Source organism: Notolabrus celidotus, chromosome 15, assembly GCF_009762535.1.
Source record: "Notolabrus celidotus isolate fNotCel1 chromosome 15, fNotCel1.pri, whole genome shotgun sequence".
Lineage (NCBI taxonomy): Eukaryota > Metazoa > Chordata > Actinopteri > Labriformes > Labridae > Notolabrus > Notolabrus celidotus.
Genome location: NC_048286.1, coordinates 5,655,821 through 5,672,866, shown reverse-complemented (window position 1 = coordinate 5,672,866; position 17,046 = coordinate 5,655,821). Strand labels below are relative to the sequence as shown.

The 17,046-nt window shown below is 40.2% G+C and overlaps 1 protein-coding gene across 4 annotated transcripts in view; it reads left to right on the top strand.

Annotated features, from left to right (window-relative positions):
• pard3ab (par-3 family cell polarity regulator alpha, b) overlaps positions 1–17,046 on the top strand; it is a 372,199-nt gene that overhangs the window by 343,245 nt on the left and 11,908 nt on the right. For 3 of the 4 annotated variants that reach the window (XM_034702113.1, XM_034702112.1, XM_034702111.1), the window contains one exon: positions 9,444–9,567. In XM_034702113.1, coding sequence (XP_034558004.1) covers positions 9,444–9,567 — 124 coding nt within the window. Of the gene's footprint in view, positions 1–9,443; positions 9,568–9,788; positions 10,830–17,046 lie in introns of those variants that run through there. The other variant, XM_034702114.1, reaches the window with a different exon arrangement.

Below are 17,046 nucleotides of genomic sequence, written 5' to 3'. Positions count from 1 at the left end.
CTTCATGGTTAATAGAAACCACATTTGACAGTTAAAAGGACTTGAGTACAAATCACTTTTAATAGTAGAAGTCAGACTCTTTGTACCAACATTCATCCACGCTGGACTTCTCCTGGTGATGTTTTGCAAAACTCTCCCTTTCAGAGAAACCTCAACTACATTGTTAGCAGTTGAACTATTGACCTATGCAGTTGTTTTTTCTAGGGAGGAGAGTATCACATTGAATGCTTTTTTGCATGGTGATGTGTCTTTTATTAGGCACAGGAGAAGATGTAGTCAGCTTTAACAGACAGTACTTAGTCACAACAATGTTTTTATGATGGTTGAACAGAGGCAGGAGAGAGCAAGTTGTTTCCCAGAACATCTGATCCTTTGTATTTTCTACCGAAGGCTTCCATGAGATTAGATCCAGCACAATCTCTCCTCATTTTAATCCTGACACGAAGTGCAATCTCAGAATGCATTATAAAGAACATATTGAAAGGATCTGTGATGAAATGGGATTGAAGCTCTTGCTAAACCGCATGTGAAATGCCCCTGCAGATATTACGATGACATATTCAAATGTGGCTCAAGCACACAATCCGATAGGGATTTGAATAATGAAACCTAAATGTCCCATATAGGACGGTTTGCTCCCCACCTTTGATAAAAGTAGGACAGGATTATAGATATCAGCAACGCAGTCCAATTTATTTAGTTGTAACCGAGCAGGCCAGCATCGATACGCTGATGTGTGCAAGCATGAAATTGGACCATGAATTAAAAGGAGGCACGTTGCTGTATGCCACGCCATTATTGCCTCCGGTGGCGCCTTAGCTTGAAATCCAAGAGCAGTAACCCATCTTACTTTAAATTTGTGTGTGTCTATGTGTGCATGCATTAATATCAGTCAAATATTATATTACCATCTCTGACATTTCTGACCAGCAGAGCCCCTGGAAAAATAAAGATGCCCCATAAAACTGAAAAGCAATTAAATTCAATCCGTTCCGTCGATGGATTCCAGTGTTTACTGTCTGCTCTGCACAAGTGTTGACACCCTGTGGGATTGCCAGGGATCAGAATGAATGCTACTGTAAGTTGCAGGAGGAGATCTGCGTGAGGGAGTTTCTGCACTAAATAATCACTTTTTAAAAGTGGCTTTCTGTTTCTTTCCAAACTCTGAGAATTTGTCATGGGATGAAATCCATAGAGTGTATAATTCAGTAAACTAATCTCTTAAATAGATGGAGAAGGAAGCCAAAATATCACTGTATTATTTGTACGTTAGCAAACATAAAATATGGCAGATGCACATTTCCATTGACTCATAAACCCATACCCTTAGCTCATCTTCCTGTCAGTTTGTCTGGTGTGTTCAGGTACCTGTATTTCTCTGCAGAGCTGTCCAGTGACTGCAGGATTTCACAAACTTAATTGCCGCATTACTCTCCCACAAAACAAACACATTCTCTGCCTCCAAGCTGTGCTTTGAATGTTGGCACTGTGCCCTCCCAGAAGAGAACAGTTCGGTCCAAGCCGGGCCGTGACTGCGCCTGATTCACCGTGGGTCACAGAATGTGTTAGCTATAGATTCATTAGCCTCTTAATGGTGTTGTCAACATTAGCTTTTACATAGACTGGGAAATTCTGCCTGGCTGTTTATCTTCCTTTGCATTCTAAGTGTTTGTGCAGTTTATCAACATCCAGTCCACCTTTATTCTTACTTAGTCAATTGACATGATGAGGCAAATGCCAGGGAATTGATAATGAGTTGCTAAGTGTGGAGATATTGTATCGATTGGCGTCTAATTGCTGTGTTGGTGCGGATCAATTTGGCTCAGTCCATGTTTCAGGGTTAAGCCAATGTAATCCAGAGTAAAAGCAAGATCGGGTTAATAAGAGCCCAAATGGCCTCAGACAAAACACACACAGTGGCCTCTTGGCCCCAGTAATCTCTCCTCTGCATCACCAGACACCAGCGAGGCTGTGAGTAGTCAAGCATCCAGCCTAATCCTTAATGTTTCCAAGGAGATAAACCGAGCAGGCTTGTTTTTTCAGCAAATGACCCAAACAAAATCTGTATTAACTAAATCATGTCGCATCATCAGAGTAATGTTGATGTAGAAAGTCGATGTGAAGCAGAAACAACATCTTATCTGTAAATTAGAAGTGCATTTTTATTTAGTGTTTTGCACACACAAGCCCCTGGCCTGCACTGGCTGAATAGATACAAGTTTATACATCTGCAGTGGTAAAACAACATTTTTACTTTATTGAATGAATTATTTATTTATAAAGCACTTTCCATACAATGACATTGTAACACAAAGTGCTGTATATAAAAACAAATTAAAATAAATTAAATGTAAAAAATAAAAAAAATATTTAAAAACGAAAAGACCCCCCATCCTAATCCAAACGCCATCCCCGACACCAAACCCACCCCACAATCCTAAGGTTAAGAAAACAATATATGCAACAATAATAATAATAACAATTCAAATTAAATAAATAAATAAATGAAAAGTTAAAAAAAAGTGAGCTGAGCGAACTGAGGAAATGCTCTCATGATATCTTAATGAGGAAAAACTGGAGGAAACATAAGATGCTAAAACTCAACACAGGAAATTAAACTCACCAAAGTAAGATACATTTCTAAGATAATAAAACACTGAATTATTAAACAATTAAAAGAAAATATGATGCTATCCTTAAAATTGATAAATGAAATAAAATAAAATGAAATAAATAAAAAGTGACTAAACTTTGAACAAGATAATAAATAAATAAGTAAATAAAGTGAGGTCAAATAAAACTGTCATAAGAATGAAACTCAGTTTAAAGCAAGACTAAAAAGGTTGGTTTGTTTTAAAAAATGTTGATGCTCTGTGCAGCCCTCAGATCTTCAGGTAGGGTTTTCCACTGGCGTGGGCCCTGATGATAAAAAGCTGCCTCACCGTGAGTCTTTGTTCTAGCTTTTGGTCCAATCAAAGTCGACTACCTGAAGACCTGAGGGCTCTCATTGGCTCATTTGATAAAAGCAAATCTGATAAATAAGGCGCAAGAGCATCAAGAGATTTAAAAACCAAAAAAATAATCTTAAAATCTACTCTAGAAGATACATTAGATTTTCTGAGTGAATGTGTCTCACTACTGAAGCTCCAAATAAAATCAGACACATTAAAAGGCTCTCTTCCTTCAATAACCCATTTTATTTCAGTTTTCCAAGAAGTCTTTGGGAATAAAAAAACAAGCATGAGACGTTAGTTGGACTGAATTTCCAAGCAACAAAATTACCAAACTAACTTCTCCTTCAATCCAAAGGAAAATAAATATTCTTTTTGTTGGGGTGAATACATTAACATTTAACTGTGTTTACTAGATTTAAGTCTGCACCATGCATGCATTTTGCTTGATGTCACTATAGAGTAGCAAGATGTAATACTCCAGAAAAAGGATTTTCCTGCAACATGTCCTACATAGAAATCTATCTATAATTAATCTGTTACCAATGGGGATCAGCAACATCTCCTCCATATTTGTATGGGCGTGTGATTGTGCAAGGAAGCAGGCCCAATCTTCACAGCTTTCCTACAGATAACAGAGACTTTGCCATACATCAGCACACAGATGGAGCATTAGCCCCTAGCACCAGTTAGCAAGAGCATCAGTCTGCCAGTCATCTGTGAGCCTTCGATCAATAGACTTGGATTATCAACTTCAGGATCTCAGTTCATTTTTCACACCAGAGAGAGGCTCGACCAGCTGCTGTCTCTTTGTCGGAGGATGTAGGGCCTAGTTCCACTTTCTGATAAGATTACAGAAACTAACCGCCACGGCTCCAACGACCAGGGGGGAGGGAGGGGGGGGGGGGGGGGCACTTTCACGAAATGCACTGCTTTCTTACGAAGCATATCGCTCTATCAGTAAATGTTTATTTAACAGGCTTGCAGGCTAGTCAGCACATCAGTCACATTCAAGATGGGAATCCCATGACTACCCATGCTTAATTAAATGTTTAATTAAGACGGTGGATTTTTAATTAAAAAGTTGATTATTATGAAATAAGGATTATTGGCAAATGAAATAGATAGGATATCACAGAATACAATCCCTTTATTATTATTAAGAGCGAGGTGTGAATTAAATGAATCAAGTTTTAATTTGCATTAGAGCAAAAGATGTCCTTTAATTTAGAAACACACTGATAAGATTTAAGAAACACTGGCTTGTCTTGGCTGCCTTTGTTAAGAGTCCTTCACTCAGTGCTTCATGCTCGGGGTGATGCTTTCATCTGTGACTTTGAAGTGAGAACCAACAATGCTGCTCTTGTACCCTCAAGGTCACCCCACTTGTAGCCACTCACTGCAAGGGCCCTCGTTACAAACTAGACATAAGATCCACTCAAATCTCTCCACTGAGTAGGCCTCGGCACTTTGCTGGGCTGTACGTGCTCAGATGGTCTTTGCGGGCCAGCTGGTGGCTCGAAGGTTCGTTGGGTGGAGTACAGCTGTTGCCCCAAAATCCACGCGGACACCCTCAGCTTTGCATCCATTTCAAGAGGCAAAACGATCCACTAAAAGTCACCAAGTCCTCTAAAGGGAATAGTTCTTAGATTTATAACCCTGTGCAGTTGGTGGTGGGTCCGAAGGAAGCTCCTATTGGCATGGGAAGAGCAGCCTGTGTGAATGAGCCCATTCATTTATAATCCACAGGATTAGGACTCTGTCCATCAGCTGCTTCTGCCACTTACTGTGCAACGCAGCATATAGGCCCACCCTCTATCTGTTGGTATGCTTTGATTGGGATCTGTGGAAAGGGGTGTCAATGTCATGCAGGATTTTGAAGTGACAGCACAGATCTGACAAATCCTATTAGTGTGGAGTTGGGTCCAATTTGGATCACTTCCTCTTGTATGCAAAATGATGCACCAACCCTTGGTTTGATCTTTTTCTATTGCTTGGATATTGCTATTTAACCTTTGTTTTGACAGGCATCATATTGAGGCTTTGTGTCCTTGGATTAATGTTTCACCTCACTGCAGATGTCTCAAATCTGACAGAAGCACCCATCCGCTCAGGGATATGGAGGATTTCTGTTTGATACAAGCTGAGGTCTTCAAGTTATTCTACTTGCCATCAATCATTTCCACTATAGTAACATTGTTCTTCAGTTTTTAAAGAGATCTGGTGTCATGTTCATGTTGGAACCCATTGATAGACGATATTAATTGTGAGTGCAAGTCTGTTTATAGAGATTATAAATTTGACTGAAGGGGATTGGGTCCTGGACGGCACTTCAGTCAATATGCATTCTGCTTTTTTTTTTTGCAACATGATTGACAAATACTTCTCTCACAACACTTCAGACATCAGTCAATTAATCTTTATTTATATAGCGCCAAACCCCAACAAACGTTATCTGGACACTCTTTCCAAACAGAGCAGGTCTAGACCGTACTCTGTTCTATTATTAACAAAGACCCAACATCAAGACAGGGTAAGATCCAGTCCCACCTTACAGACAGGACTCAGTCTGATCTCATCTTAATCCACCATGAGCAGAGCACTTTGCAGCATTTAGCAAATTACAGAGGCAAGGACAAACTTCCTTTAACAGGCAGAAACCTCCAGCAGGACCAGACCCATGTTAGACACACATCTGCTGAGACTGAGTTGGGGTTGGAGAGAGGGATTCCACTCTGCATTCACCCGATGATTCTGATATTTGCGTTCCTGCTTCCCTTTTTTTTGTTGCAAAATTGCAATGTGTAAGACGTTTCAGTCAAATTTCAGTCAAAGACCCTGTCTCTGGCATCTCTAACTTCTGAATCACCTGGCTTTTGGGGGTATTTGTTAATTAGGATTAGGAACATGACAGCATTGCTAAAAAACAGTCTAACAGGGCTTGATGAATAAGTGGCCAGTCGGTCACCCAACAGTTAACACCAGCCAAACTCAATTTAAAGAAATAAAGGCAAAAGATGGTAACACATTTGATTTAGAGCATTTTTGTCGTACCTTTGTTCACCATCCTGCATTAGAACAAAGTTCAGCACTGCCATACTTCAGTCATATTCTGCAGGCATTACATCCTTTCAAGCTGCCTCCTTCCCATCCTCCAGGCCCGAGACAGACAGCTTTTCAGGAGGCACGCCCGACCATGAAAGGCAGAGCGCATCTCCGCGTAAACAGTTTTTTGCTGCTGGCAGCCCAGTCAGCAAGCCACAGTCCTGTTATTGAGTCCCAGAGACGCTCCACTCAACAAAAGCCACACTGCGACCTTTCAGCCTCATACTGCAGTGCCAGATATTGAGTGAGTCTGTCTGGATAATGAAGATCATCTCTTGCCGGTCTCTGGGGTGTTTTGGACCTATAGTTGTATTGCAGTGTTGCTCTTCCTCTGATTGATTTACAGTGTTTTGTCAGAGATGAGGATGGGAGATGTTTGATCCCTTTATTTGAGTTTCTTCTCTCTGCAGTCTCTGGGGCAGCATTCTGGTATGTAGGATGGATCTATAGGTTGCTTTAATGATGATGCAGTTTTGATTACAAGGTCGACTGACTACCTCAGGAGAGGGGTGGCTTTCATATGAGAAACATGGGACCGGTATTGAGACTTAAACCCTGTGAAAGTTGTGGACTAACCTGAGCCAAACTACGACACTGACTCTCACCTCTCTGGCTTTACTTCCTCTTCTTCTTGTACACACATCTGCGCACAGGTTACCCTCTATCACATGCATATGAGCTTTTCTGTTGAAGCTGACATTTAGGCGTTGACCCATGGCTTCAAGGTCAAACATGTACCAGCCATCAGGTCAGCTTGGTTCCAAAGAGGCCAAGCGACTGTGTTACATATCATGGAGATTAGCAGGATCGCATATGACAGCTTCCTGGTCTTTGACAAGGCTGACTGGCTCTGGCTTTTCCATTGTGTGTGTCTGGAGTTGATAACTGGAAATGTTGGCAGTGCTTCTGTGTTTTAGTTTACATCATTACAAACCAACTACATGGTTGTTTTGTGATGGATGAAATGAATTTAGGCTGTAATTGTAGCTGTATTATGATGATGTAGTCATACTTGGAGCTCATGAAGAAACTGATATCCTGCCTCTTTGAGTTTTCCTGTGACTGACATGATAGAACTCAAACAAAGGAGGTTTTTGTATTTTGCAGCTGCATTCAAACCTAATTCCTCCACAAAAAACAACTCTGAATCATTTTAATGGAGTTTTATTTTAGACGTTTGCAAACCCAGAATCAGAGGACTGGAACAGTCCGAGGCAGTCCAAGGCAATCTCCTGGCATTACGAAGTAAAAAAGGCAGGTGGGGAGTCAGAGCTCCCCTGCTGGTTTCTCTATTCACAGACCCTCACGCTTCTTTTCTCATGCGCAGTGTGAGAGGCATGTAGTGTTAATTAATTTCCTCTGTAGGAGGCCACATATATTTAACACGTTCCTTTCTCGTCCTATATATCTCTGGATTTAAACGCTCAGAGAACAGCAGAAATGTGTTAAAGGTACAGGCACTAACACATGTACATTATGGCCTATATGAGATACAGGAAAGGCAGCTATCAGTGATACAGTCAAGGAGGAGTGAAGACAACCTTAATTCAGTATTTTTCATGATTAAGTTAAGAGATAATACAAAGTGAGCACCTTTGTCTCACCCTGCCTCACCATTCTATTCTATTTCACCTGCTCATTATACATTATCCTGCTTATTACCTTGCTACCAAATAAAGATACAAACATTGGTGTTGATGTTCATATCAGCGTTTGCAGGTCGACTTAACTGCTTTCTTCAGTTTGATCGACGTCTCTTTCACTCAGCTCCTCGTTTGTTTAACGCATCGGACCAGTTGACGGGGGGAACTCCATTTTTAGGTGCTGTGAAAATTATTGAATTCCATATAAACCACTTCTTAACTTTTTAATTCATACGTGATGCTAAAGAAACTGTTTCGCGATCAGCTTGGCCGTTGTTTACTTCTGCTTTCTGAAACTGGAAATCCAGTGATGTCTAGCTTAGCATACTGCAGAACAGATCAAACAGAACAATCATCCTACAGACTAAATTCAAAATCAGTATGTAGTACCTACTGCCTACTTCATTCGTAGGCAGTATGTAGCAGGCCGTTTCGAAAGCAGCCTGTGTTTCCCCTGGCCTGTGTTGATCCATTCTGTCACGATAGGAAAAGATGGTGGCGTACCCATGTGCAGAAAAATAAAGATTATATTCATAAAAGAACAAAAAGGTACAAACAAGACTTACAAAAATGTCTAAGAAACTAAATTAAAAAGGAAACACAAGGAAGAAACAAAACTGAACATCAACTCATGACAGGCTGGGTGATTAGTGAGAGAAAGGGTAACAACATGTGATTAATAACGTCATAGAATAAAGTCTAGTATAAGTACCAGGTAAGAGAGAAATAAATGATCACAGATGGATAATTTTTTTGAATAGGATTATAACTTTTTGGACATTTTGAATTTAATTCCAACATTTGAAATGTTTAATCATAAAGCCTTTTTATTTATTGTCCTCTGCCAGAAACATAAAGTTTGACCTCATTAAAAGGAAAATTAAAGAAGAAGAACCTTTTTGCTGACTGGACCAGGTACTTTCTGGTTCTGTTTTATTTAGTGTTAATAAAAAAAAAAGTCAACATAAAGGAGTTAAATAAGAGTGGTAACTGCAAATATGACCCAGTGTAGCCTGAGAAGGAACATATTAGTTGTAATTTTCCAATGAAAAGTATCTTATATAACCATACACAGCAAATATCTCTGGATTTATTTCTACATTGGATCGAATACATGTGAACAAGCATGAAACAAGGACTGCACATGTTAACTCACAGCTCCATCCATTCATATTTAATCACTGTATAGTTTACTCTACCTAACGTAGCTGCAGTTATTGAACACACAGTCGTGAGTGACCGGTGAGAGTGGATCTGTCCGGTGGAGCATGAGGAAGCTGCACTCAGGGCAGCATTGTTTGATGTTAGCACGACAGGGCTGCAGCAGACAATAGCAGTGCACTAGTTGAATGATACAATGCCGGGAGGGATGGAGGGTGATGAGGGGTGTGTGTGTGTGTTGTTGCAGTGCTCACCGTTCATCACTAGTCTTTGTTCATTGTTATGAATAATACATCGGAGGCACATTAGTTTGGTTCATACTGCTGTTGGTTTTGCTGTAAGGCCTCCTCTTGGCTCTGCCCTCACTCATCATGTGTTTATGTTTTATCTGGGTTGAACGTATCTGGGTTGCTTTTTCTCAGTGTCAACAGTGTGTTTGATCAGTTCATGGACAAAGCCCGCTGGATTTTAAGTAACTCCATCCTGCAGGCCGTTTCCGCCCTGCGCTGATGGAACCAGGTCACTTGTTCACAATGGACCTCTCACACTCATCAATCTTTCCCCCACTCTCTCCTCCCAACAGTAACCGGCTAACACCGAGCAACCATGACCGGATACAGAGGCTGAGACAGGAGTTCCAGCAGTCCCAGAATGTCCCGGAAGACCCAGACGACCGCAGGAGGACGTACAGCTTCGAGCAGCCGTGGGTGAGTGTCTGAAATGACGTGGAAGCGGTGACAGAAATGGGCCAGAGAAGATGGCTAGACTGTCAGACTGTTAATGTCAAGAAACGACCTCTATCAGACCAAGACTCTGGACGTGTGTCTTCCAATGCTAGCCTGAGGAGACAGCTAACAGGAGCATGGTATTAACCTCACTACTATCAGCCATGAACACGACTGATGATGTCATTCTGTCCCCACCTTAGGATTACCATTAACCTCCATGGGCCTTCCTGGCTACGTGTGCTAATGCTAACACCCCCTCACCCTCTAATTCAACCACCTGCATGCAGGAGTTTGCACACCTCCTGACGCAACCATCACTAACCCCACCCACCTGTCACAACCTACTCTACTCATCCATCGTCCTGTCTGTCACTCATCCACATGGACCCACCCACCACCTCATGGACTGTTGTTTCTGTGTACCAGAGTCTCATCTGTGAACCTTTTGTGCCTTTTTTTTTTTAACAGTTTTAAAGGCTTAAGTTTTAAATTGGAAGCATCACAGGGATAAGTACACTCTGAAGCAAAACAAAGGGTAATAACAAGCGAACAAAATCTGAATGCCTTCAAAGATTTTTGCTGGTGATGAAATCGCTTGTCATATTTTTAGTATTTATTTTAGTCCTCCTGCGTTCTTGCACTCCTACTCAAGTGTACTTGGTTTTACATAGTTTTCAACGACAGATTATGACTCAACGAACAGTGAGCTGTAGAATATTTTAAACCTTGGAGAGACATTTTAGTACTTTTTTGTAATATTTGTGTCGTGTGTGTCGATGATGATGTCATTGTTTCAACAGAGCAACATTCCTACTTCTAGTTTGGGGCGAGACACATTTTTCTGTTGATTTCACACACCTTCTATCACTACATATTTCAAAACAAACACATCACAGACACAATACTATGTTATACTTGAGATGAACAAATGTGTGTTGTCCCAAACTAGTCACCCAGTGTGTTGTAAATCACACAGCTAATGAAATGAATCGTCCTTGTGAGTTATGTCTCCCCACGAGGTCATTTTGCACACACAGCTGTGTTTTTGTACATTCATGTATGAACTCTTTTTACGTTTGTTTCTACACTACAGCTTCCCACTGTAGCTTCGCCCAGTTTTTTGGTGTGCAGTGGGAGATTTAAGTCCTGTGATTTTTAAATGAAACGATAAAGTGAGAGCTCATGAACCAAATGATCTGTGCCCGGGCCTTCTTTAAGGTAATAAATCTTAATAAAATGTATAGTGCTGTTTTTTGCATTGAAATACCAACAAGGCATGTGTGTTTAATGGGTTCTGGCAGGACAGTGTGGGAAAAGAGAGCGCAGGTCACCTCTCCCTTTGTCTCCAAACAACCGAGCATTCTCTCAATTATAGAGCTTAACAATAATACAGCGCGATGATTGTTTACATCAACAGCAACACATTAATGTTGGTGCAAGTCTAATTTTCCCATGAAACCTCAGGTTTAGGTAACACACACTCTGAAAGGAACAGATTCCTCTAGCCCTTAACCCTGTAAAGCCTGAACCATCAAATAATTCTAGTACTTTGAAAGTGGACTGTTTATTGGACCTTCTGGCAAGTAAAAAGAAAAAAGAAATGAAATAGCAATTTAATATACAAGTTTTAATTTGTATCATATGTGATACATCAGGCATTTTGGTGCAAATGTTTTGCTCAAAGTTTCTTCTTCATTAAACAAACTAAAACATATAAAAACAAATTGTTTAGCCTGTTGAACTTCAGTTTCATTTTCCTTCAAAAAACTAATGTATTGTTGATTTCTTTCTTCTCTGAATTCTGCAGCTCACACTCATAGTAATGGCCTGTTATTAGACTCATACTCTGGCCATACTGGTGGGCCATATGGAAAACAGGAGAATGTGTCTTTGAAATTCAATTACCTCCCCCATGCATATATTACAGTGTGTTGCTTCATCTGAGTGATGTGCTGCAGAGCTCAAGGAGCCAGTGTCCTTTTTCTTAATTCACCTACAGCTGCCCCACTTCCTGCCTCTGCCAGGAGAGCGCTGCGTACCAGATATCCATTTTATTATATGGCAGCATAACAGTTGTATGACACAAGAGCGTGTCGAAATGATGAAATAGATCCAAAGTGGGCTGAAGTTTATATATTATACATGCGCTTCGATGGATAGTCAGATTAATCATTTGGTTGCATAGGATGAGCATTTAAAGTTGTTTTTCAGCTAATCTACTCATCTATAAGGTCAAATAAATGCTGCTTTAAATCTTATATCTTTCTTTTTGAATTTTTTGACCAATCAGCATCATAAAAACTCGAAAAAGAAATCTGTGATTCCTTTTAATTTTGATGACTTTCATTCCTTTTGTCATTCTAAAGACACAATCCTGCATCCGTCAATCAGATAGATAGATTTAACAGCCACATGGTTGCCCAGTTGAAGTTGTAGTCCTCCTTCCGGCCATGTTTTGGACCCTAGACCAGATGCTGACCTCATTAAATGACACATCCAATGAAGTATTGCTCCATCTATCCCACAGTTTTCATCCTGTGTGCTTGATTGGCCCAATTATCCGTTTCCAACACAAGCTGTTTTCTGAACCTTTGGCTATTTAGCCACACGACTTTCATCGATACATCTTCTCTGTGGAGGGAGACCTCCTCTCTTTCTTTTTCACAATAGTTTGGGGAGCAGGGGGGGATTGTGGGTAGCATGGTCTAATTCCATCAGGATGACTGATGCCCGCTCTCCCGGCAGCGCCGAGCCAGCTTTATTGCACTCATTTATACCACTGTAGGAAAAGAGGAGTTCGTTTTCTTGATGCTGGGGGTTTAAAAAAGGGCATAATATTGCCGCTTGTATTTTACTGTAACATTTTAATACTTCTATTATCTAGATTTCTTCAGGGCATTCCCCCTCTCTTCAACAATCACCATGTGAGCTTGCATCCCAAAGAATATTCAATATGCCTAAACCTCTGAAGGGATTTTTCTTCTCCTGTGAAAAATATTGGGACTGTAATTTACCCACGGGCGATTCTCCCTTCGGCTTCGGAATAAGAGTCGTGTTAGTGCTCCCTACCTCCCTCTCAGTTGTCTGCCAACTTCTTCTTATTGCCGGCTCGAGCAGAAAGGCAGTGCCAATCATTCCCAGAGATGATTGCTCCCGGCTTCATTCGGTTTAAAGGGGAGTGTCTCTTTAGCGCTCTTAATCGTTTTATGGTCTTCCCACCAACTGATGTCCGCAGTGCTCCCGCCAGGCTCCAAACACATTGCACCGCCATAAAAGTAATTACATTGGCTTTGTGTTACGACTGTTCGGTTACCAGTTATTGCACCCACACTGCTAATGAACATCGGAGGAGCGGAAGGAGCTGTGGTATGAGTGTGGGCTGGAACTGGAGGGTGGTGCTCAGCTGCAGAGAGGAACAATATAAGTGTGGGTGCACACTTGTATATCTGAGTTTGTGAGGAGCCTCAACAGTGAAGACATTTGGGCTCATCTGTACTTTTTTAATGGGCTGTTTGAGTAACAGTTAGCTTCAGGTCAATTTCGAAACCAGTGGGCTACCATTGGACAATAAGTTAGTCCCTGCAGGAGAGGGCTAATTCTTGATAACTGATCTCCATCCTCCTGACTAGCATCTTTAGATATTAGAATGGAGTTTGTGTTCAGAGATAACTAATTGTTGAAGGCTGAAAGGTCCCTGAATTGTTTTTAGCCAATATGCTCTTCCGATTTTGCTCCCCCCACCAGCTTCTATTCCCACATATAATCAAAACCTACCCAAAGATGATAAGTCATTATTACTAAGACCAATGCATGAAAATCAGAACACTTTGATTGCTAAAAATCTCATTGCTTGATTCTGCATACAATTGCACTGGTTGATAAAGATTGGCTTCAGGCAAATCTGTAGGTTACACTAGTGGTTCCCAAACAATTTTTAGGGCCCCCTTTTAGTAGATGAAATATTTGCAAGCCCAACCACCACTCATCATACATAAGGACATATAAGATACGAACACAATTTAATTTTTGTAATAAAATAACTCTTTGTGAAGAATTACAACTTACAACTTTTTTCTCCCAATGTCTGATTTTCTTTCTCCGGTGCAGCCCTAATACTCCGCCATGAGGGAAACAGAAGCTGCAAATGATTCAAAATACATAAAAGAACTGTGGACATAATGAAAATGAGGGAGTCTTCCTTTGGCGTTGTCATCGTTTAATCGTCTGCATAACAAGAAGAAAAACAAATAGATAAAAGAGGGGGGAAATTAGCATATTTAATCTGGGGAAATTCAGGAAAAAATAAAAAAAGAGAAAATTGGGGAAAATTAATAAAAAAGAAAAAAAGAAAATTATATGAAATAAAAAATTATTTAAAAAAATATTTAAATTTCTTAGACATAAAAGAGGAAAAAATCAAATTACATTTTTTCTCGTTTAATCAATAAATCAACACCTGTATTCATTTAAATATATCTCAGGGTTTGGATGTAGTCCCCTTCAGTTGCAATTATAAAATTTTTGCAGACACGTCCTTTGCCAACAAATTCCCCCGTCTAGAGAACATTTATTTGAAACATGGTCTGCAAAAAATACATGATTGCAACTTCAGCGTGTGACGTCAAACTAAAAACCTGAATCCAACAAGACACTTTGACAGAGGAAGCGACAATCCAGCATGTAACTCTAAATTTTAAACTGTAGGATGCTCACCATTGGTGGAGATAGCATTGAGAGTGAGATACGACTTGTAATGGTTTCTTATCTATGTTAGCCCTACATCTTATAAGAAGTATTTTCATGCTTTGCTAGCAGTGCAGAATGGTGTGCATTGTTTCATCAAGCTCTGTAGCATCCCCCCATCAATATTCCCAGTTGTGACACCCCACCAACTTGGGAATCACTGGGCGAAACCAAGAGTAAGGCTTGAGTTATAGGCACTCAGTTATAAAGACCGACACCAGCGTTAAAGGAATTAGCTTCAAACTAATTTGGACATCAGAAATGTCTTCGCCCTGAGCTTTGTTGAATGGTATCATCTAAGAAGCTTGATAATTACAGTATCTGAAACTGTCAATTGCTTAAACTTGCACACTATAGTGTTAAAAGAAAGGGGGCACAATTTGTACTTTTCCTTTAAGCTACCAAATATGTGTGTCTTTTTCTGTGTGTAACACTGAGTCTCATGATTAGCGTCTTTAAGGATGTAGAGTACAAAGAGGTTGGGCCTTTATCCCCACATTAACTATTAATTTAATGGAACTACCATAGCCAAGGACTGTAGTGTGAATACAGGTGGAGGCCATGTTTGCAGGCTATTCATCTGCATGGCTGTTAATAAGAGGTATGAATATTTTTAGATATGGTTGTTTAAAGGATACTGAGCGACTTTCAAGCACAGATTTTCAAGAGATGCATCGGTGTGATTTAATATTTTTTCTGTATGCAGGTAGATACAGTAATGCATAATACATGATCCTTTTAAGACGTCAATACGGTGCAGATATTGACAGAAATCGACATCACATGTGCATTTTCCCACTGTCATCAAGTAACCTTCACAGGAGTTGTTTATCTCAGAGGGACGACTGTCACAATATCCACAGACTCCTTCATTAACACCCACTAACATCCACCTCATCTCATCACTGCACCCCTGTTCTGAGTCTCCAGCATGGCCCCTCCCTCTCACCCCCACCCTCCTGTCTGTCTGTGACTCACCTTCACTTTGACCTGAGAAGAGACGAGCTCAGGGTGTGTCTGCCCGACTGGCTGCTGGTAAGTGTCTGTGGTTTGGACTTTGGGATGGGCGGAGGGAGATTTTGTGAGGTGTCATGTGTCGGGGACTGCTGCTATTTTTTGTTGTGCTGCTGTGTGTAAACCCTGACTGCAGTGAAGGTGATTATCAGGCTTTGAATTCAGACAAAGGTAGTCAAATAGAGCCTTATTTCATAGTTCAGAGAAAGAATGTTTCCTGATTATGATTTCTGGCTTGATTCAAACTGACAAAAGAGAGGTATCACAGTGCCTCTGGGTCCAAATGTCTCAATAGTTGACACATGTTCTGTAAAAGTGAAAAATAACAAAGAATTTAGGAGAAATATCTGCACAACATTTAAGTCTTATCAACCTGCAAGATGCTTTATTTCAATTAAATAAGCATGCATGAATAAAATAAAAAATGTGCTGGATAAGAATTGCCATTAATTCTAAAAATCATCTTTGTATTTAATATATTTCATGATGTATTAAGACTTAAAGGTTCATACAACGGAAAGAAGCTCAAATGTTTAAACGGGGGGCACAAATTACACAACATAGTAAAATCTGCAAAGTTCACATACAGCCAATGATTGTGATCATCTCAACAGGTCAGTGGTATTTATTTAACTCTCCTAAAACCATTTCAACTCTGGAAAAAGCAGCTCTGTGATAAAAACAAAATAAACTTCCCACAGATGGTTCCTCTTATAGCCTCAATAAAGAAAAGTATTGGCAGAATTTTTTATCTTAAATGAAAGACTAATTACATTTTTTTTCTTGTTATGACCAAAATGATCTTCATCAGGAGAAATGTGCTGCAAATAAAGAATCAACACATCTTCATTAACACATGCAAAACTCTAACACAAACACGAAGGGTGGGAACGGGCTGCAAATGAGAAACAACAGGATGCAAAAAGATAAAACAACTGCATTAACAGCTGCAAATATATGAATATTGCAAATCTAGAACAGAAAACACATGCAAAAGAGAAACACTGCACATCAAGACGTGACGACAGGAGGGCTCCAGGCCTGCAGGGGGCACTAAGTTTAACAGACGTTACCACTTCCTCGTCTGAATAATTATAAATAATAAGTTACAATGTTACAATGTCATTTAGCAGATGCTTTTATCCAAAGCGACGTACATACGAGAACAAGAACAACACAAGCAAAGATCTAGACAAGACGAAACAAGATCAGTACGGGTATCAAAGTGCTTCAAAAAATAAGTAAGGATTTTTTATTATTTTTTTCCAAAATAAAGAACTTCTACAATGAGGCAACCAAACAATTTAAGACCTTCCATTATCATCATCAACAATTAACATCACCACAATAATGACCAAAGTACCAAGTGCTGGGTCACTCAAGACCTGAGCACAGATTCCCAGAGTAGAGCAGGACAGTGAGAGTCAACTGTAGCTGGAAGACATGATCTCCCACTGGGGACAACAGTGGAGAACAGTCTAGCTAAGTGCATAGTGCTTTCTAAAGAGCTGGGTCTTTAGCTGTCTTTTGAAAGTAGAGAGGGACTCTCGAATAAGTTCAGTCAGAAATCAAATGTTAAAAACAAGCAGCAACCTCCGGCCGCGAGAACTGAAGCCATTGCGGAAGTGTTAAAAACTGCAGTTCCTCGAGTGTCCACTTGAGGCTGGCTCCTGAAGTTCCGGAAACCACATACCCACAAAT